Raw genomic sequence first — 21,692 nt, 5'->3', positions numbered from 1 at the left:
TCTTGCTCTTGTTTATGCGGTGCTGTCACAGTGCCAGAACTCTGCATGTTAGTCAGATCATATTCAGACCCACCACAACAACCAATGCACAGTACGTGTTGGAGGGAAGCAGCCTGGCAGGATGTCAAGCTGTGTGCATCGGTGCTCTGAACACAACATGAGGTTATAAAAATGGATGATGCCTGAGCTGCATGCTTTACTTATTGGCTTATTAATAATTTATGTATGTATTTCTATGTATGCCACCTACATAATGGGGCACGACATGGCATTCTGGATAGAGGTCAAAAAACACAGGGCATCTCAAGATAAGGATAATGATATCACAATGATATCACACACAATACTGTGATTCTTTGTTTTCAATATACAGCAGTGGAAAAAAAAAATAAAAAAAGTTTTTGATTTTACCAAATTGAAAACCTCTGGAATATAATCAAGAGGAAGATGGGTGATCACAAGCTGTCATACCAAGCTGAACTGCTTGAATTTTTGCATCAGGAGTAAAGCAGCATAAAGTTATCCAAAAGCAGTGTGTAAGACTGGTGGAGGAGAACATGATGCCAAGATGCATGAAAACTGATTAAAAACCAGGGTTATTCCACCAAATATTGATTTCTGAACTCTTAAAACTTTATAAATATGAACTTTCATTATTTTCTTTGCATTATTTGCGGTCTGAAAGCTCTGCATCTTTTTTGTCATTTCAGCCATTTCTCATTTTCTGCAAATAAATGCTCTAAATTACAATATTTTTATTTAGAATTTGGGGAGAAATGTTGGCTGTAGTTTATAGAATAAAACAACAATGTTCATTTTACTCAAACATACAAAATATACCTATAAATAGCAAAATCAGAGAAACTGATTCAGAAACTGAAGTGGTCTCTTAATTCTTTCCAGAGCTGTATATTGGCTAGGACTTGCCGATATTATACAATACAACATTTATGATTCAATATATTGTGATGCTTTATGCTAGAAGTTATATCGCAAGGTATTTAAATTAACGCAAACTCAGGAAAACTGTTATAGTATGAAAAACACGATCATATTTATGTAAGCGGAAAAAAAAAATCCAATCAGATCAGTTGGATCTAACAACTGAGTACAACCCCGCTGTCAATCGTTACATGTAAATCAATGCTATGTTTTTAAGAATCGATACAGTACTGCAAAATAAAATACTGCAAAACTTTGATATATTGACTTGTTTTACAGCCCTAATACTGAACACATTCTAAAAGAGATAAATGAAAAACAACATGCAGCTCTAAACAAACACAAACTATAAAATGACTAAAGAAAAACAGCATTAAAAGCGTCACATACCTGTTTGTGCATTTCAATATTGAGCCCATAGGACATCTCGTAGTACTGCAAGAGAAAAACGAGAAGAAATAGATAAAGATGGAGGCAAGCAAATCAAGTTTCAGCTCAGAACTCAACCACGATCATCTCGCTCTCAGTAAATGAAACAGCAACTCGCACAGCGTATAAAATACAAAGGACACTTTCACTAACACACTTCAGCGCAGCGTAGCGTAGCATAAACACTTAAGGTTGCTGGAGTGGATGGCCTTATGGCAGGTCATAAAAACGAGTGCTATTTTCTGCTGTATCTGATGAATCTTTGTGGTACACTGAGAGGCGCATATATAATATGGACAGAAGTAATCGGACACCTGCTCATTCATAGCTTTTTCTGATATCAAGTGTATTTTTTAAAGCTTACTTTAGAGGTAGCTTTTTAGTAGCTTTGAGGACTTTATTGCATTCAGGTTACACACTTGTGGCCACATATACATTCAAACAAGATGTTTGAGTTGAATCAACTCATAATATTCGGGTTTAGTCTGTTGAATCTGCAGCTTCGTTTTCACTGGCATCTGTTTTCCACTGAGTATCAGTTTGACACTCACTGTCAGTGTGTAGTCATTCTCCCCAGGCTACCTAGGAGGCCAGTTAATCATAATGTATGATCTACTAGTTTACCTATGTTGTAAGCTGTAAGAGCAAGTTACAATTTTGAGCTGCTGACTATTTTTATATACTATTGACACTCGACTACTGACGCTCTATACTATTGAAGCTGTACTACTGACGCTCTACTATTCATTCTATTGTATAGACGCTGTACTACAAACTCTAAACTATTGATGCTCTATTATTCACTCTATACTACTGATGCTCCATTACTGCTGATATACTAATGACACTATACTATTCACACTACTATTCATTCTATACTACTGATGCTCCATTACTGCTGATATACTAATGACACTATACTATTCACACTACTATTCATTCTATACTACTGATGCTCCATTACTGCTGATATACTAATGACACTATACTATTCACACTACTATTCATTCTATACTACTGATGCTCCATTACTGCTGATATACTAATGACACTATACTATTCACACTACTATTCATTCTATACTACTGATGCTATACTATCGAGGCTCTATTATTGACGCTATACTATTGACACTCTACTATTCACTCTATAATACTAATGTTCTATTGCTGACTACATACTATTGACACTATACCATTCAATCTATATTATTCACTCTATACTACTGATGCTCTACTTTTCACTTTATACTATTCACTCTATACTACTTACGCTCTATTACTGACGCTCTACTATTGACACTATACTATTCACTCTATACTATTGACGCTCTACTATTTACTCTACACCACTGATGCTCTACTGTTTATACTGCACTACTGATGCTCTACTATTTATACTGCACTACTGATGCTATACTATTGACGCTCTACTATTCACTCTATAATACTAATGCTCTATTACTGACTACATACTATTGACACTATACCATTCAATCTATATTATTCACTCTATACTACTGATGCTCTATTACTGACTATATACTATTGACACTATACTATTCACTCTATACTACTGATGCTCTACTTTTCACTTTATACTATTCACTCTATACTACTTATGCTCTATTACTGACGCTCTACTATTCACTCTATAATACTAATGCTCTATTACTGACTACATACTATTGACACTATACCATTCAATCTATATTATTCACTCTATACTACTGATGCTCTATTACTGACTATATACTATTGACACTATACTATTCACTCTATACTACTGATGCTCTACTTTTCACTTTATACTATTCACTCTATACTACTGATGCTCTATTACTGACTATATACTATTGACACTATACTATTCACTCTATACTACTGATGCTCTACTTTTCACTTTATACTATTCACTCTATACTACTTATGCTCTATTACTGACGCTCTACTATTGACACTATTATTCACTCTATACTATTGACGTTTACTACTGACGCTCTACTATTCACTCTATTCTATTGACACTGTACTATTCACTTAACTATTGATGCTCTACTATTCACTCTATACTACTGATGCTCTATAACTGCTAATATACTATTGACACTATACTATTCATGCTCTACTATTCACTCTATCCTACTGACGATCCACTACTGATGCTATACCATTGACTCTCTGCTACTGACGCTATACTACTGACGCTCTACTATTCACTCTATACTACTAATGCTTTACTACTGACTATAACTATTGACACTATACTATTCACTCTATATTATTCACTCTATACTACTGATGCTGTACTATTGACACTCTACTATTCACGCTATACTACTGATGCTCTATTACTGACAATATACTTTTGATGCTCTACTATTCACTTTATACTGTTCGCTCTATACTACTGATGCTCTGTTACTGACTATATACTATTGACACTTCATTCTATATTATTCACTCTATACTACTGATGCTCTACTGTTGACACTCTACTATTCACGTTATACTACTGATGCTCTATTACTGACGATATACTATTGATGCTCTACTATTCATGCTCTATTATATAATGAACTTTTTTTGACTTTTGTTCATGTGCAAGTTGTCTTGTCTCACTGCTGCTTAAAATTAGGTACTTGGTTTTTTTTTTATTATTAATATGGCGTTGTATTATTTTGGAAACAATCTGTTGAAACTGATGCACATCACAATACATTTAATAAATGTATGCTCCCATCCACAATTCCAGCAAGTCAATTCTCATCCACGTTCTGCTGCCAGAGTAAATGTAAAAGGAAACTAAACACAAATCTATTTTGTTCACCTGATAGTAAAATATAAAGTAAAACAATAATAAGAAAAAAAACATTCATTATATTAACTTACAGTTGAGGCATAATAATATTTTAGTTAGTTTTCAGTTTAATTAACTCAGGTTTTCAGTAAACATTACTAATATGAATTATAAGCTAAAGTAAAGTGTGCAGGCTCACAGCATATTACTCCATATCAGACAAATAAACATGATATTACTGTAACAGGCGTAACTGTGGCTCTGCTGTGTCAGTCTCGGTTTGAGTCACTGTCTGTCTGAACATAAACAAAAGTTGTTGGTTTAGTTAATGAGTCACATGCTTTCCCATAAGGTGACCGCACTTAAACCTAATCTCGCCTCACCTGATACTCCTCTGATCTCATCAAAGTCCCCGAGCTGAGCGTAAGAGCTTTTATCACACAGTCTTATGGTATTTCAACCATACCAGAACACTGATAAGGCCAGGCTTACGCATTCTAGCACAAAGCTAATGCAATATCTGCACAATACACCGACCACATGATACAGTCCTGCTCCCACATGCATGTGTGCAAAAAAAGAGAGGAGGAGCTGTGAGATTAGGCCTGTCGTTATAACAATAAATACGACTTATAGGATATATGGACATAACCTCAATATTAGCTACTGTGTTTACTTGGCATTAATAGCTTATTAATGTGAATGAGTCAGTGTGTTGACTTGTTTATATTTAATTTATAATACCTAGCTATTATTAATTAAAAGTTATAAAACTATTAAATGTATGCATTGACACAAATCTAGCAGTCTGTTGTACATCAAAAAAGCATTTTCTGCACATAACCCTCATTTTTTCTGGGATTATAAGCGTGAATTCAGCTCTAACGGGAAATATCTAAGCTGCAAAACTGTGCTGGACTGAGGTGCACAGCTTAACATGAGCACGTGCCCAACCATGTGGATGAAGGCCATGCGGTTACCTCGTGTTTACTCCTAGCCACTAACCCTCCCCCTTGTGCTTCTCAGGCAGCAGCAGCCTGTCACTCACACAGACACAGAGACAGCGCTGTGTATCTACTTCTTGTGTCAAGAATCAAAACATTGCAACATGACGTGTTTGATTAAAACAATATATCGCGCAGCTCTAATGTCGACTAATATTTAAAATAGTCCAAAACGAAATATTGTGATTTTTTGTTTTTTAATATATCGATATTTCCCCCACAGCCCTGGCTGCTACGGCTACAGCAGTGACGTCGAACTCGACTCAGTATCAGCTATAGAGCTGGCTGTGCCTAATCTGTAATCTGTAATAGAGTGAGTGGATTGACCGTCGGCCACAGCCACTCACATCAGCTGATTTTCCTCCCCACGTCTGGATGAACTCTCCACCTCCACCAACCCGGAGTGATTCGCTCTGTTTATCTAGCACTGCCCTCCTTATCTGCCTGACCTGCCTTACTATGAAAAAATAATATTTAACAAAAGTACCGGAATGTCAAGTCAATCCCAGCATGTCCAAATAAGATAAGAGAGGCTGGTTAACACAGTTCCTGCTCTTACATCACAGCGCAGCCTGCAGGAACTGCCTTTCCTCTCGCCAGCTTTCGCGCTACGCTCACATGCTCGGGTTCAGAGTTTCCAGAAACCGAGCACCCAAACAAGCCTGAACGGTGACCTATTACTGAATCAATCGGTCCTGAAACAGCAGGGTGGGAGAGGAGGGCAGCTCAGTTCACATTTACGTATTGTATTTCTCTGTGTGTATATTTATATAGAACTTCTAGAAAACAGTGCAAAACTCTTAAAAAATATACTGATTAAATAGCTTTAAGTTAATGCTTCATAGTGCTGAGAACAGCTAGGGATGCACTGATACCAGTTTTACTCTTCTGATATTGATTACAGATATTAAGTTTCTTTTTTTAAACTTCCACCGACTCATTATGTGCTTATAATTTCTGGTATTTATTGGTTATTTTTAAACGTTGTAGGTTTTATTTAGGTAAAGTAAAATTTGTATCTCAAATAGTATAATAAGATAATAAGCTGAAAAAACAACAGTTACTGGATTAATAGTAAAATAGTTTCATAGTTTAATAATAGTATAAATAATACTGTATATAGAGTATGTTTATTAAAATGTTATGGGAGCACCAATAACATTGCAATTTCGTTTTGTGTCACAGTATGAGTAATATACTTTAAAATTTGGAATTAAATAAATAATATTAGGTAAATATAATCTGCTTCTGGTAAGTTTCTCATGGAAATTAAAAGCAGTAGTGTTTTTTCTTTAAATGGTTTAATTCACAATTTATTTAAAAAAAATGCTCATCATCAAGATTTGCAATGATGATTCTGAAAAATGATATTTAGACATATTTTCACAATATACAATATTTATTAATAAGACCAATTGGTACTTTTGGCAGTGTGGGCAGTGTGCTAAATCCTGCCGGAAAATTAAATCCACATCTCCATAAAATCTCCTAGTTGAAGCTGCACTGACTTTAGACTTAATAATAAAACACAGTGGATCAACACCAGCAGATGATGGACATGTCTCTCCAAATCATAACTGATTGGTGGAAACTTCACACTAGACCTCAAGCAGTTTGGACTGTGTGTCTCTCCACTCTTCCTCCAGACTCTGCTCCCTTGATTTACAAATGAAATGTAAAATTTACTGATGATCAGTGATGGTTTGGAGAAACATGCCATCTCCTACTTTCATGAAGATGCGGATTTTATTTTCCAGCAGGACTTGGCACACTTACCACACTGCCAAAAGTACTGATTGCTCTTGGTAAAATATTCTAATTTTCTGAGACACTGTTTTTTGGGTTTTCATTGGGTGTACGATTCATAATCATCAACAATAAAATAAATAAATGCTTAAAATAGATCACTCTGTGTGCAATACATCTATATAATATATGAGTTTCACTTTTAGAGATGCACTAGTATGTAGTCAATATGAAAAGGAAAGAAATGTGTCACAATATGATTAAGTGAAGTCCTACATTAGATCACTGTATTAGCCTACAATATTACATTATTATATTAGCCTACCCAGAGCTAATTTCACCATAAACCAGCAAACTACAACTATTACTAATACAGACTAAAAAGGATCTGAAAGCCTGCCAGACAGCACACAACCCTGCAGAACACTCTGTATAGAGGGAATAACAAACACACACACACACACACACACAATCTCAGAACAACCTATTACACCCTGCCCCAAACACTGGACATCTGAACCTAACCTACCCCCTGCCATTTCACAACACACACACACACACACACACACACATCTCAGAACAACCTATTACACCCTGCCCCAAACACTGGACATCTGAACCCAACCTACCCCCTGCCATTTCACAACACACACACACACACACACCTCTAATCACGACTGTGATACTCTGCAGTTATCAGTGCAAACACTATCAGCCTGATAAACAGGGGCAGTAAACACTAAACATTAGCCTGCGTATCTGCTGGCTGGCGGCTCTGATGTTTTGAGGGACACGGTGGAGATAGAAGATCACTGATAGCAAAACAAAAAACAGCACATCCGGCCCTCACCATGACATAGTGACGCTGCATCTCTGTCTTCTCGTTGGCCAGTTTGTCGTATTCCACTTTAAGACTAAAAAGAAATGAGAAAAGATGGGTTAGGATATTAGGATTAGGTCATATCATCATCATCATCATCATATCAAGGCTTTATTCTGTCAGTGAGTAATCCCTAGGGGTGAGCGATATACTGAGTTTTTAAGTATTATTGATATATTTTCATATGAAATGAGAAGAAACAATATCGTTTATACTGATATAAAGACTGTTGTGTTCCAAAGTTGCGTTCCAATTAGCTCCAACCAATCACATCTCAGGTTCATCTCCTGCCAAAAATTTGGAACATGTAGCTTTTTGTTATTACCTTCTCTATATCAAGATATACATCTCTAGAAAAAAAAATAAGAGACCACTTATAAATGATGAGTTTCTTTGATTTTACCAAATTGAAAACCTCTGGAATATAATCAAGAATATAAAGAAGATGGATGATCACAAACCATCAAACCAAGCTGAACTGCTTGAATTTTTGCACCAGGTGTGGTATAAAGTTATCCAAAAGCAGTGCGTAAGACTGGTGGAGGAGAACATGATGCCAAGATGCATGAAAAAACTGATAAAAACCAGGGCTATTCCACCAAATATTCTGAACTCTTGAAGTCTGAAAGCTCTGCATCTTTTTTGCTATATTATTTCAGCCATTTCTCATTTTCTGCAAATAAATGCTCTAAATAACAAGATTTATATTTGGAATTTGGGAAAAATGTTGTCCGTAGTTTAAAGAATAAAACAAAAATGTTAATTTTATTTAAACATATACCTATACATAGCAAAATCAGAGAAACTGATTCAGAACCTGAAGTGGTCTCTTCATTTTTTCCAGAGCTGTATATCCATATTGTTAATGCAAAAATAACCAGAAATATCATGAGACTATTTTAGTATAATTTCCTTCTTTTTGTTTAGTTTTTCCTTCATTGTGTAAAGCTTGGAGCCACTCTGTAGTCTGTAAAAAAAATTCTGGATGACGAATTAGATCTCAAATACTTGGAAGTCTTTTATATTATTTTAAATTAACTTACATTCAAAGCTAAGCCCTGAAATGTTTTTTTTTTTTACTACTGAACAGCGACAAATGGCCTACGTTTGACTTCAAATGTACATAACATGGAACTATGGGGCAGTTTTCTCAGACAGGGATTAAAGCTGGCTGGTCTTTGGACTCCACAGCATTTTGAACAGAGATTCTCCATTAAAAAGGCTTAATTTAAACTAAATTGGCTTAATCCCTGTCCAGGAATCTGCCCTTATGTGAAATGCTGGGATTCACCGTAATGCAATTCATAGTGTTTCATTATAATCACCCCAGAAATGGTGAGTGCTAAACTACTGCCACAGAAAGTGGTTCAAATAACACTCTGAGAGCTGGTTTCTTGGACGTGGTGTCGAACTAAATAGTGATTCGCTCTAAAAACACTATTTAGTCTAGGCTTGAGCTCGAGGGGAGTTTGGGAAAGCAGCCACTAATGTGCAATCATTAAAAGCGTGCAGTGCAGGAGGGGTCAGCGGTGTTTACCTGTGATACTGAGCTTGCAGGAACTGAAATTCGTCTTTGATCCTGTCGCAGGACTCTGCTACTGTGAATTTGAACCCGGGCTGACCAGGCTGATGAGGTGCCTGCAGGACAGAAACACAGGACATTCATTTTCGATAATTTATAGCACATATATCTTATTACAATGTCATCTAACTGCACTTGAAAATGCATTGATTCATTGTGTGCTACAGCACACGTCCAAAAGTATCCAGACACCATCTTTAATTGTTTAATTTATCTACTTTATTGTGACAGAATGGGAAACAGTATACAGTGGGAGTGTTTTGGAGGGCCGGATAACTGGTAAAAGTAAAGGTTAAAATCAGGCAATAAAATAGAAGCAAGCATAGTAAATAACTGCACTATTATCACTGTGACATTTAATAAATACACATTTGTGACAAAAACGTGCGTTTGTCGTAAAAAACAACGTTAAATTAACTTATTACAAAGTATGGGTGGGCAATATGGCTCTAAAATAATATTATATTTAATTATATTTTCGCGATAATGATACTCTTGGCAATACGACAAAACACTGAACAAAAAATATATATACTTCAAGAATACATTACTGCAACAAAATGAAATTTTGATGCAAAATTTAAAGTTTAAAATAAATGATAGTGGACAGATTTAATCTCTAGTAGATATGTAATGGGAAAGTGATGAGAACAGTGTGATTTTTTTTTTTTGCTAAAAAACAGAAAAAAAAAAAGAAGTAGTACCCTGATGTGATAGTTAGGGGTGGGTGATATGCCACAATATTTCAGGGTATAATATTGTTCATGATATTTTAAAATGTTGGCAATATTATTGTGTACAATACAATACAACACCTAATTCAAAGTATTAAGTTTTTGGGCTTTAACAAGTTTAACAAGTGCAGCGAAATCTGGTTTATAGTTTTTGAGGTGTTGAATTGATGTACTTGTAAACTGGTGACAGAATGGAACAATCAGTGGAATTTTGTTCTTGGTAGCTTATGACAAATATCTGTATGTCCTTCAGACTAGAGGTAGAAACTCTACATATAGTCTAAAGTCTGTATAAATACCCCCATATCTAGTCTAAAGTCTGGCCTACACAGATATCCCACATCTAGTCAAAAGCCTATAGACATTCCCATATCTAAAGCCAATATAGATCCTGTCTTATCCAGTCTAAAGTATAGCCTATGTAGACATTCCCACATCTAATCTAAAGCCTACATGGAGATTTTCATATCTAGTCTAAAGCTTTTTCCATATAATCTAAGACCTAGACAATACAGGCATTCTAAAATCTAGTCTATCGCCTATAACAGACCTAAATCTAGCCTATAAATACACATTTCCATATCTAGAATCTATACAAACTTTCTTACAAGTCTGAATACAGCTAAAAATAAATAAGAGACCACTTTAAAATGATGAGTTTTTGATTTTACCAAATTGAAAACTCTGAAATATAAATCAAGAGAAAGATGGATGATCACAAGCCACCAAACCAAGCTGAACTGCTTGAATGTTTGCTCCAGGAGTGGCAGCATAAAGTTATCCAAAAGCAGTGTGTAAGACTGGTGGAGGAGAACATGATGCCAAGATGCATGAAAACTGTGATTAAAAATCAGGGTAATTCCACCAACTATTGATTTCTGAACTCCTAAAACTTCATGAATTTTAACTTGTTCTCTTTGCATTATTTGAGGTCTGAAAGCTCTGTGTCTTTGTTATTTTAGCCATTTCTCATTTTCTGCAAGTACATGCTCTAAATGACAATATTTTTAGTAGGATCTTGGGAGAAATGTTTCCGTAGCTTATAGAATAAAACAGCGATGTTCATTTTACTTAAACATAAACCTATAATAGCAAAATCAGAGAAACTGATTCAGAAACTGAAGTGGTCTCTTAATTTCTTCCAGAGCTGTATATTTCAATACCTAGTCTAAAATCTATACAGACATTCTTGCATCGAGTCTAAGTCCTAGCTAAAACACACATTATCATTTCAGATTTAACACCAAAAATTGAGATTTATGTCTAGTCTCAAGCAAATTAGAACAGACATTCTCAAGTTTAACGCTAAAATACATATTTTCATGTCTAGTCTCAAGCAAATTAAAGTACACACACATTCCCATTTCTTACGTATATATATATATATATATATATATATGGTACAGACATTCATACAACTAGTCCCAAGCCTACAAAGCCTTTACAAGTGCAGCATATACAGCTATGTACAACTTACAACTAATCACAGGTATTCATACTAATGCATATCATCCTAACATCTAGTCTAAAGCCTAACCTATGCAGACTGTCTAATAACTACTATAAAACAAACCTAGTCTATGTATTAATCCTCCTAAAAACCTATACAGACATTCCTAGACCATGTCTAAAGCGTAGCCTACACAGATGGTAGATTTCTATAGACTGTATAGACTAAACTATAAAACAAAGTAAGGACTTCCATTTTTGATTTTTTCGTTTTTAGATTACTACATAATGTCAAGAAACCAAATGTCAAAGTTTATTGATGAATGGACCAACAGAATTTATCCAAAATGACCGGAAATATACTCTTTTTACATTGACTTCAACTGAAAGTGAAGTTTGTTATCTCTCTTTTGTGTAAAGTTGCAGTTTTGGAGATGGAGAGCTGCTTGTTTTTTTTCATTGGACAGCAACAATATACACTCTATAGGTAAAAAGTATAGGTTGACACTGCAGTAAATGAAAGATATATGCACTATTAGTGTCTCTATTAATTCCAGAGCACGTGTCTACTAAATTTTAGACATACAGGCCGGTAGTGCGACTCTAACCAAAACAATAACACTTGGCCTTTTCTATTAGGCAAGCGTGGACCACATTAAGAGAGAAGGCGAGAGGAATATGACTCATGGTAATAACCGCTGCTGGTGTCAATAACACATTTCATGCTCCCTGATTCTCGGGGAAATTGTGTTTCATCAGCCGCCTGAGCTGCCCGTGCCTTTCCCTGGAGCTCGTTTTTAACACGGCTGGGGAATAGCCGCCATCACTCAGCAGCCTCCTTCTCCGAGACGTGGACGGGTCATTGCATCTGAACGGCCTCGGAGAAAAAAAAACTAAAAAAAAACGAACCAGATTTTTTTTTCTCTCTCCTCTTCTCCTTTTTTCCTCCCCTCTATTCTTTTCTTTTTAGCTAACTAGCTAGTTTCGGTTCTTCTGACTAAGCCACCACATTCATGTGGTGTAAGTCTGTCTTACCTCCTTTGTGTGGTTTGAGGTGGTTTATATCAGTTGTTTTGAGACATTTTAGCCATTTTATCACAGAACTTTGGTTTCCACTCAAGTTTAGATGTAATAAAACCACAACTGAGTGAAAATAAGCAAAATAAGCCATCTTGACAAGGTAACAGTTAATTAGCTAGCAAGCTAGGAGAGCAGGGGTAGTATAACCCATGTATGCATGAAGGGGGGTATAAAAATTCCCCTCCTGCACTCAGTTTCTTTCTCTCTTTATCCTGCTGTTCTTTCTTTCATTTTTTCTTTTTGCTAACTAGCTAGCTAACTAGCTAACCATGTTCATGTGGTGTAAGTCTGTCTAGCCTCCTTTGTGTGGTTTATACTGATTTGTTTTGAGACATTTTAACCATTTTATCACAGAATTTTGGTTTCAATTTAAGTTTAGACTTAAAACAACACAACTGAGTAAAAATAAGCAAAATAAGCCATTTTGACTGGTGTTTAGCTTAATGTTTACACTGACAAGGTAACAGTTATTTAGCTATCTTAGCTTGCTAGCAGGATTAGTAATTTATTTATTAGTGAGGAGGAGAGGGGATAAAAATTCCCTTCCTGCACTTAGTTTCTCTCTGTTTTTCTCTCTTTATCTCCATGTTTTTTCTTCATTCTTTTCTTTTTAGCTTACTAGCTAGCTACAGTTATTCTGACCATATTCATGTGGTGTAAGTCAGTCCAGACTCCTTTGTGTGGTTTAGGGTGGTTTATATTGGTTTGTTTTTTCAACCATTTTATCACAATATACTGGTTTCTAACTAAATTAGGTAAGGTAATAAAACCACACCTGAGTGGAAATAAGCAAGATATGCTATTTTGACTGGTGTTTAGCTCAGTCTTGACAAGTTAGTTAATTAGGTAGCAAGCTAGGATAGCAGGAGTAGTAACCTATGTTTGTGTGAAGGGGGTATACAAATTTCCCCTTCTGCGCTCAGTTTCTCTCTATCCCCCTGTCCTTTTTTTAATTCTTTTCTTTTTAGCTAACTAACTAGCTACTGTTCTGATTAACCCACCATATTCATGTGGTGTAAGTCTTTCTAGGCTCCTTTGTGTGGTTTGAGGTGGTTTATATGGGTTTGTTTTGAGACCATTTTATTACAGATTTTATTTCCGTTTCCGTTTAAGTTTAGACGTGATAAAACCACAACTGAGTGAAAACAAGCTAAATAAGCTATGTTGACTGGTGTTTAGCTCAGTGTTTGCACAGACAAGGTTGTTAGCTAGTAAGCTAATAGAGCAGGAGTAGTAACCTATGCACGTGTGAAGGGGGGAATAAAAATTTCCCTCCTGCACTTAGTTTCTATCTTTATCCCCCTCTTCTTTCTTTCATTCTTTTTTTTTAGCTAACTTGCTAGCTAGCTAGCTAGTTTGTCTGACTAACCCACCATACGCATGTGGTGTAAGTCTGTCTAGCCTCCTTTGTGTGGTTTGAGATATACTGTTTTTTTTTTATACTGGTTTGTTTTGAGACATTTTAACCATTTTATCACATAACTTGGGTTTCCACTTACGTTTAGACTTAATAAAACCACAACTGAATAAAAATAAGCAAAATAAGCCATTTTGACAGGTGTTTAACTCAGTGTTTACACTGACAAGGCAATTAGCTAGCAAGCTAAGAGAGAAGGAGGAATATAACCTATGCATGTGTGAAAGGGCAGGGGTATAAAAAAGTAAGAGAGGTAAGCTAATTAGCACTAATTAAGCTATAATATTTTAGTTTTTCAGGTTTTAGCCACATACAAAGCCTCATAACACTATAGTTTGTATTTTGTTTAGTATTTATGCATATTTCACTATTTAAACATCATTGAAAAAGCTTGTATACAACAAACTCTAAACTAAAACTAAAATGTATTGGTTCCATTACATCTTTTAATGTTGATGATGGAAAAAAAAACAAGCTTTAAACTAGTTTATTTAACATTTCCTCAAAACCATGAGGTAGTGTTGAAATTCTGACATTGAAGCAAGATGCTTTTAAAATGTATATTTAAATTGGTCAGGATGAGGCTTTGTATCCTACAAATACTAATATTAATATTTGAATAATTATTAGCACTAAAGAAAACAATACAATACAAACTAGATACTAGAACGTAAGTAAAGTTTAGTACAAACAATGCATAGAAAACTATAACATCGAATGCAAAATTAAACTTTGATGCAACTTCATTTTCCTATCATGGTAACAAGCTAACAAGCTAAACAGCTAAGTGTGAGCACGAGGAGTGTTTGTATGTTTGTGTGGAGAAGGGGGATATATAAATGAACAGGGGTAGGCACTAATTTGCACTAATCAGGCTATAATATTTCAGTTTTTAAGCTTTTAGGCTTTTAGCTGCACACAATTTTAGCATGTTGCATTATAGCTAGCTACAGCAATTACATACATCACAAAACACATTATTTATGCCTTTGAGCAAATATGCAATGATTCGGATTTTTAATGCCGTGTTCACACTCAAGCCGGATTTACTCACCGGATGCCGGCCCTGTGGATACATCCTGCCCGCACGGATCCACGCAGATGTGGCGTCTTGCTGCAGGATAAATCCGAGCAGGTAAGGAAGAAGCAGTAATGTCCCGCCACCCCTCCCTGCCCTGCACTCCACGAAAGGAGAACAGTAAAAGAAAACAGAAAAAATAGATTTAAAAATAAAATAAAGAAAGAAATTCTAAAAGAAAATTTCTAACTGGATATTATTATTATTTTCTTTATTTATTTATTATTGGCTAACCATGCATACATACAGACATAGCATATATAAAATAGAATGTATATTATGTTCTGATAAAATATTTCTTAGAACTACCCAACTGGCACACAACCAACCTTAAATGTGGTTGAAACATAATGAATCAACATAATGTCCTTAACCTTCTGCCTTTCGAATTAGCATTTTACATTTAATCACTATACAACCAAATTTGGCAACAACTGGGGGGAATGTTCCTGTTCTATGTTGTACTGTTTTAGTGGTTTTTGAGATCAGAGGTTGAATCAGATTGGTAGTGGTGGGTAACTTTATTTATAGTCAGATTTACTGCAGTGATGTAAGTTTATTGTTAACACTCTGTTAGCCATGTGATTTGTTGTTAGTTTTAGTGGTTTATTATTATGGTTTATTAATGATTGAACATATAACGATTCCCTTTTCGAAATTAACACCAAACCAAACGTTGATTCAACCATAACATCAACGTTGAAATGCCAGCTGGGGTAGCTACCCTATTACCTACCCAGCTGGCATTTCAACATTGAAAACGTTAAAACGTTGATTTTTGAAAAGTAAATCAACATTGATATGGCAACGTTGTTTCAACGTCATACGTTCAACCTTTAATAAACCATAGCTCACTGAAACGAGAAAAGCCTATGGTTAACAGATTGCAACAATAAACTTACATCACTGTAGTAAATCTGAGTAAAAAGAAAGTTACCGACCACTACAGTGAAGAATTGGTGTTAAATTAAGAAGCAGTTACTGCAAATAGAAGTAAAATCACTTTTTCATTTCTCTATTCAATCGTTTTGAGAAATTATATGGCGATTAAATGTAAAATGCTGATTCAAAAGGCAGAAGGTTGTGGACATTATGTTGATTCAACGTTAACATTTCAACCTTTGCACAACTATTTAACATTAAATGTTGATTCAACGTTGTTTCAACGTTGAAATAACAACAACAGACATTATTAATCACATTTCAAACCACATTTCAAGCTCTCTAAATATTTAGCTATATAAACGTGTAAAAGAAGTGAAAGCGAGAGAAACCCAATCTGAAAAGACAACAATAACAGCATCAAAGCAGCACCAGCACGAGCTTTGATGGGCTTCCCTTCTTCGCCTTCTCACAATAACAAGATTTCCTGCTCAGGGCGACTCGTGTTTGCGTTAATCCCGAAAAGATAGATTCCCACGATGTAGATCCGTGTGCTTATTTATACGGTCTACAGCCAATAACATACAATAGCATTTTAAAACACAGACAAATGCGCACACAAGTTAATCTAAATGCATAAAAAAACACTAATATATAAAATGTTTAACACCAACAAATTAGGCATTATAAAATAATAGTATAATTGGGAGAACAATGCAGAACAATAGCCGCTAAATGCTTTGAGAGCAGTAACGCAAGGTAACAAGACCTAGTTTACAAGACAGTAGTAGGTCAAGCAAAGCAAAAGGCGGTGAAAAACACCACCACAACCACGCACGGTAAAACAGAGGACTACAGGACTACAGCACATATTACAACCTACAAAAAGCTAACCAACGTTAAATCAGCAGCCTTGCCGTGTAACAGATAACGCAAGATAACGAGCAGATCGTTCCAATAATCAATAGCACAAGCTACCTTTTGTCCTTCCTCGACAAGAAAAGGAAAAAATAAAAAATGTAAAAAAAAATCCACTTAGAATGTAGAAGCAAAAATCCCGGAGAATTCCCAGATAGAGAGATAAATATATAAATAGTTCCAGCAGAGCGGATACTGAAAGGATTGAAAAGCAAAAGGACTTTGTATCGTCAACGTCGTCCGTCCAACTCGTTTGTCCGTCCGTCCGTTCGTTCGTTCGCCCGTTCGTCCTTAGGTCCTTACGATCAGTAGCTCACTCTCAGTTCAGAGCAAAGCAAAACAAAAGAGAAAAGAATATATAAAAAAACACATAAGCCCAGTCCCCCACGATTTTTGTTTTCTTTTTTTTTTAGGCTGGATTTTTCTCCACTTATTGCTCCTTTTTCTCTCGAAGACCCCCAAGCACAAAAGCAGCAAGAAACCTCGCCTCTCCGCCTCAAAAGTGGTCGTTTTTCTTCGTATTAATCACAATTAATACGGAAATTTTCGTCCAGCCCCCTCCCGCCGTCGCGCAAAAGTGAGAGCCGACGCTCCAAATCCGAAATGCGGTCAAAAAAATCAACACAAAGCTCAAAAAAGTATCAATCTCCCGCAACAGCGTTCGCCCAGTTCCTCCACCGCTCGTCCTATACCACACACAGACTGCCCACTGACACGAGGATACAACTGCCGCGAGAGAGCGACCCCAGACAGCCAATCAGATTCCAAGAAGGAGTTTATCTGCATCAGCCAATCACAAGACGGTGCGCCCACGTGGGGCTCGCCCTCCGATTGGCCCGCGCGCGTCTGACCTCATGCTCGCCATATTGGATCCGAACATGTTTTTTTTTTCTTGCCAGACAAACAGCTTTACATGAGCGACGATTGTTCGAAGTCTAACCACCAAAGTCTAACTAACCAAAGCTCGGGAGCGCGCGGCGTGTCTTAAGACATTAATTCGGATTGAGAAATTCACATTTTTTTGCCGGGTTAGGGGTTCAAAACGTGTTGGCCAGGTTGGTTTAATGCGATTCCCGGTGCTAATCGAGCTCTTTTTGAATGGATTAGATGGATCAGGTGAAATGGTAGTGGATTGTTCGTGGTCCACCTTAAGTGGTGTAGCAGCAGTTCAGAATTCAAACATCTGTTTCTGTGTGATTTAAGGTGGAATGATATGATACAATTAACTATAAGACCTTATAAGATATAAATAAGAATAATAAAAAAATGCTGTAATGGGACTTAAAAAAAAGTCAAATGAAATAACATTATCAGCTTCATGAGAGTTTTTAAAAGGTTCAGATTTAGTGTTCTGGGTGTGTACATACATAAGCATGTATGATACTAATAATGCAATAAAATAATAAAACAATACAAACGTGATAAAAAATGGGGTGAGGGATGTGTTTTGGCCTATACATTGCGGTAGGTAGGTCCGTTTAATAATATGATCCTTGGTTCTAATCGAGCTCTTCTAAATGGATTAGATGGATCAAGTGAATTGGATTTACTAGAGTTAGGATCTTATTATTAGATCTTATTATGCTGATTTTAGCTTCATGAGTGTTTAAAAGATTAAAAGTGAGTATGTTTTGTGTGTACATGAGGATTAATAGTCCTAAAATGATGAATGCATGGATAGATAAATAGGGGATCACAATAAAGTGTAAAACACGCAAACATTCTGCATCTTAATACGAGCTAAAAAGGTTGGGTGTTATCTAAAATATATACATCCAAGATCCAAGAAAGATGCCTGATTAACCCCAAAGGAACGGATGCATATCACACATTACAGCACTACAAAAGTAATAAAAATGGAAAACTACATAAATATAGCTTAATAGGCACAAATACAGCCAGAGGCGCATTACAGTAGCATAAAAAACAAAGTGTAATACAGATATATGTATGTATATATATATAAAACACAGAATAATAAAACAGACAAAGTGTGCAACAAATCGGTTTATTTCACACATATCAAGGTAAACAGATCCATACACTAAACAGCTCTGCGGCTGTTCGCGCCGTACAGCCTAAATGAACAGGAAAAGGGGGGGAAAAATCTGTGAAATCAACCCCCATTACTTGATTCATGCTGTCAGCTCAACGACAACCGGAGCCCAACATGATGTCTGCGCCCGAGAAAAACGACAACAGCCGACCAATCACGAGGAGCTGCTGAGCTCCGGCCCCACGTGGGGCTCGAATCCGGCGTCATTTCGCTCCAGCCAATCGCGGCGCGCCTCATTTCCATACCGGCGCCTGATTGGTCCACTAGGGCAGAGCCTGTCAGGCACGGAGCCGCGTTGTCAATCAAGCCCACGAGGGGCAGAGCGCTGACAAATGCCTGCGCCTCTCAGCCTCCTGCCCGCGAATAGTGCTTGGAATGGCTGCTTAATTAGCTTCGAATGGCTTTTCCTTCCAGCTCAAACAATCTGTCACTACCATGTGGTAAAAAGAGCCTTGCGTAAAACAAAAGAGGGAAAAGCTAGTAGGGGCTAAATATCAGTTTGATTTTTTTCTCCCTCTCTTTCTCTACGTCTGCATTTGTAATACCGCTAAACAAAGCATTTATTCCGCTCAAACATCGGCTCCTTTCAGCCAACTGTCTTTATTTGTTTTAACTTATCTGAGCAAAACGTCTCAGAAAGCCAACGCAATTTGATAGGCTTAATAATTCACGGTGCTATCTTTTTTTACTGCCTATTAAATCACATTGTTATTGCATAAAAATGGGCCAGTTTAGACCACTCATTTTTTTTATTTAATTTTTGAACGTCTGGCCTAATTTGCACAAACCTATCTTGTGGCAATCTGCAAAATATACTTAAATTATTTAGTTTTGCGCTCAAAAATTAAAAATTTCACCAATTTCCACCTAAGTACTAAATTAGGCAATTTAGACTGTTTTTTTTATTTGATACTATGTAATATCTGGCCTAGTTTATCCAAAATTAAATGTTAACCCATCTGTGATAATAAGCCCCTTGTACTGATTGATTCTTTAGTTTTCCATGCATTTTGGACTGCTGATTTTTGAATTACATATTAATGGGGACGTTCAGCCAAAAAATGAATTTACACAAACCCATCTTGTGTTAATTTGCAAAATATACCCGAATTCTTTAGTTTTGCACCCAAAAAAAATCATTTTCACTAATGTTCACCTTCGTCCATGCTTCCCCATTTTCACAGATACATTGTTTTGGACTAAAATAGACAATTGAGGATGCTAATTTTTTTTTTTATACTATATAATATCTAACCTAGTAAAAAGAGGACATTCTGCCATAAAATTAATTTACACAAACACATCTTGTATAAGGGGGAAAAATAACCCCCCCCCCCCAAAAATTGCTTGATTCTTTGGTTTTCCACACATTTTTGACTAATTTGACGAATTTTGCTCAATGTGATATCTGACGTAGTTAAAGGTGAAGTTTTGCACCTAACAATTTGCATTTTCACCAAGTTGCCCCTTTCCTCATTGTTTTTGATTTAAAGTAGTCAATCTAGGCTGCTAATTTTTGTATTTCATATGATGATTTGATTAGCAAATCACGTTTGTCTGCAATCTGAACATTTGCAATGGTCCTAGATTGGATTTGTATCTGATTTGTGGGCATGCAACACAAATATGAACAGTCAGATCAGATTTCATGCATCTTTGGTTATGTTACTTGAAGTGTTATCTCATGGGAAACACCCACCACTGTATAAGTTGTGAGGTGTTATCTTGTGAATGAGGTTGAAAAAACACTGGCCAGAGGGAGACCTAATAGTGGGTGCTAGACAGATGAGACAATCCATTTCCGAAGTTGTTTGAGTATTTAACGTTTTTTGATTCCTCCACAGTGTCACCTGTGAAGCAGGAATACATTATATAAGTTATTTTCTTTCTACCCACAGTGGAGAGCGAGAAAATGTTTAGGTGGAAAATGATTGGGACTGGTGGCATCTGGCTGAAATTGTCTGTCTTGAGAACTAGAGGTGTGTTATATCATATCGTACGCAATAATATCGCCAACATTTTTAAATATCAAGAACGATATTATACCCTGAAATATGGTACCATATCACCCACCCCTAATTATCACATCAGGGTACTACTTTTTTTACTGTTTTTAGCAAAAGAAAAATTCACACTGTTCTCATTTCCCATTATATATATATACTAGAGGCAGATTATATCTGTCCAGTATCATTTATTGTACTTTAATCCTGGATATATGGAGATATTTGGAGTGCAATATTAGTATCATGACATTCTGGATCATTGACTTCTGTTACAAATCTGATAAAAAAAAGGTCTCCATATCATATGAAAAAAGTTCCATATCATATTTTAATTTTCATTTTGCTACATATCACAAAAAACCAATGAAATATCGTGATATTATTTTGGCGCCATATCGCCCACCCCTATTAAGAACAGACACATCCACGTCCGTTAGTGCACCATTCTTTGTGTAGCTTTCTGTAGACATGGCAAAAAGAGTAGGACACTAAAGAATGAAGAATAACTGAAGAATACATGACTAGAAAGATTATGAAAACTAGAAACACACAAAACAAGTCCAAAATCAAGGCCTAGTTCCATCAGATTGCTGTGCTAAGCTGCTACGCTCGCTTCTAGCTTGCAAACTGCTGATCACAGCTAGCTGTAAATGTGTATTCCTAAATATAGCTGGCTAGCGTTAGAGGAAA

At 36.2% G+C, this 21,692-nt stretch overlaps 1 protein-coding gene across 11 annotated transcripts in view; it reads right to left on the bottom strand.

Moving 5' to 3' along the window:
- Positions 1-17,645, bottom strand: part of tle3b (TLE family member 3, transcriptional corepressor b) — a 63,816-nt gene extending 46,171 nt beyond the window's left edge. For 10 of the 11 annotated variants that reach the window (XM_049470957.1, XM_049470959.1, XM_049470960.1 and 7 more), the window contains exons 1-5: positions 17,001-17,645; positions 15,117-15,237; positions 9,338-9,438; positions 7,771-7,834; positions 1,333-1,377 (exon numbers count right to left, since the gene is read on the bottom strand). In XM_049470957.1, the coding sequence (XP_049326914.1) occupies positions 1,333-1,377; positions 7,771-7,834; positions 9,338-9,438; positions 15,117-15,140 (234 nt within the window). In that variant the 5' untranslated portion in view covers positions 15,141-15,237; positions 17,001-17,645. Of the gene's footprint in view, positions 1-1,332; positions 1,378-7,770; positions 7,835-9,337; positions 9,439-15,116; positions 15,243-17,000 lie in introns of all 11 variants that reach the window. The other variant, XM_049470958.1, reaches the window with a different exon arrangement.
- Between the last annotated feature and the right edge of the window lie 4,047 nt (positions 17,646-21,692).

The sequence above is a fragment of the Astyanax mexicanus genome, chromosome 23, assembly GCF_023375975.1.
Source record: "Astyanax mexicanus isolate ESR-SI-001 chromosome 23, AstMex3_surface, whole genome shotgun sequence".
Taxonomy (NCBI): Eukaryota; Metazoa; Chordata; class Actinopteri; order Characiformes; family Acestrorhamphidae; genus Astyanax; species Astyanax mexicanus.
This window is presented reverse-complemented; position numbering and strand designations above follow the sequence as displayed.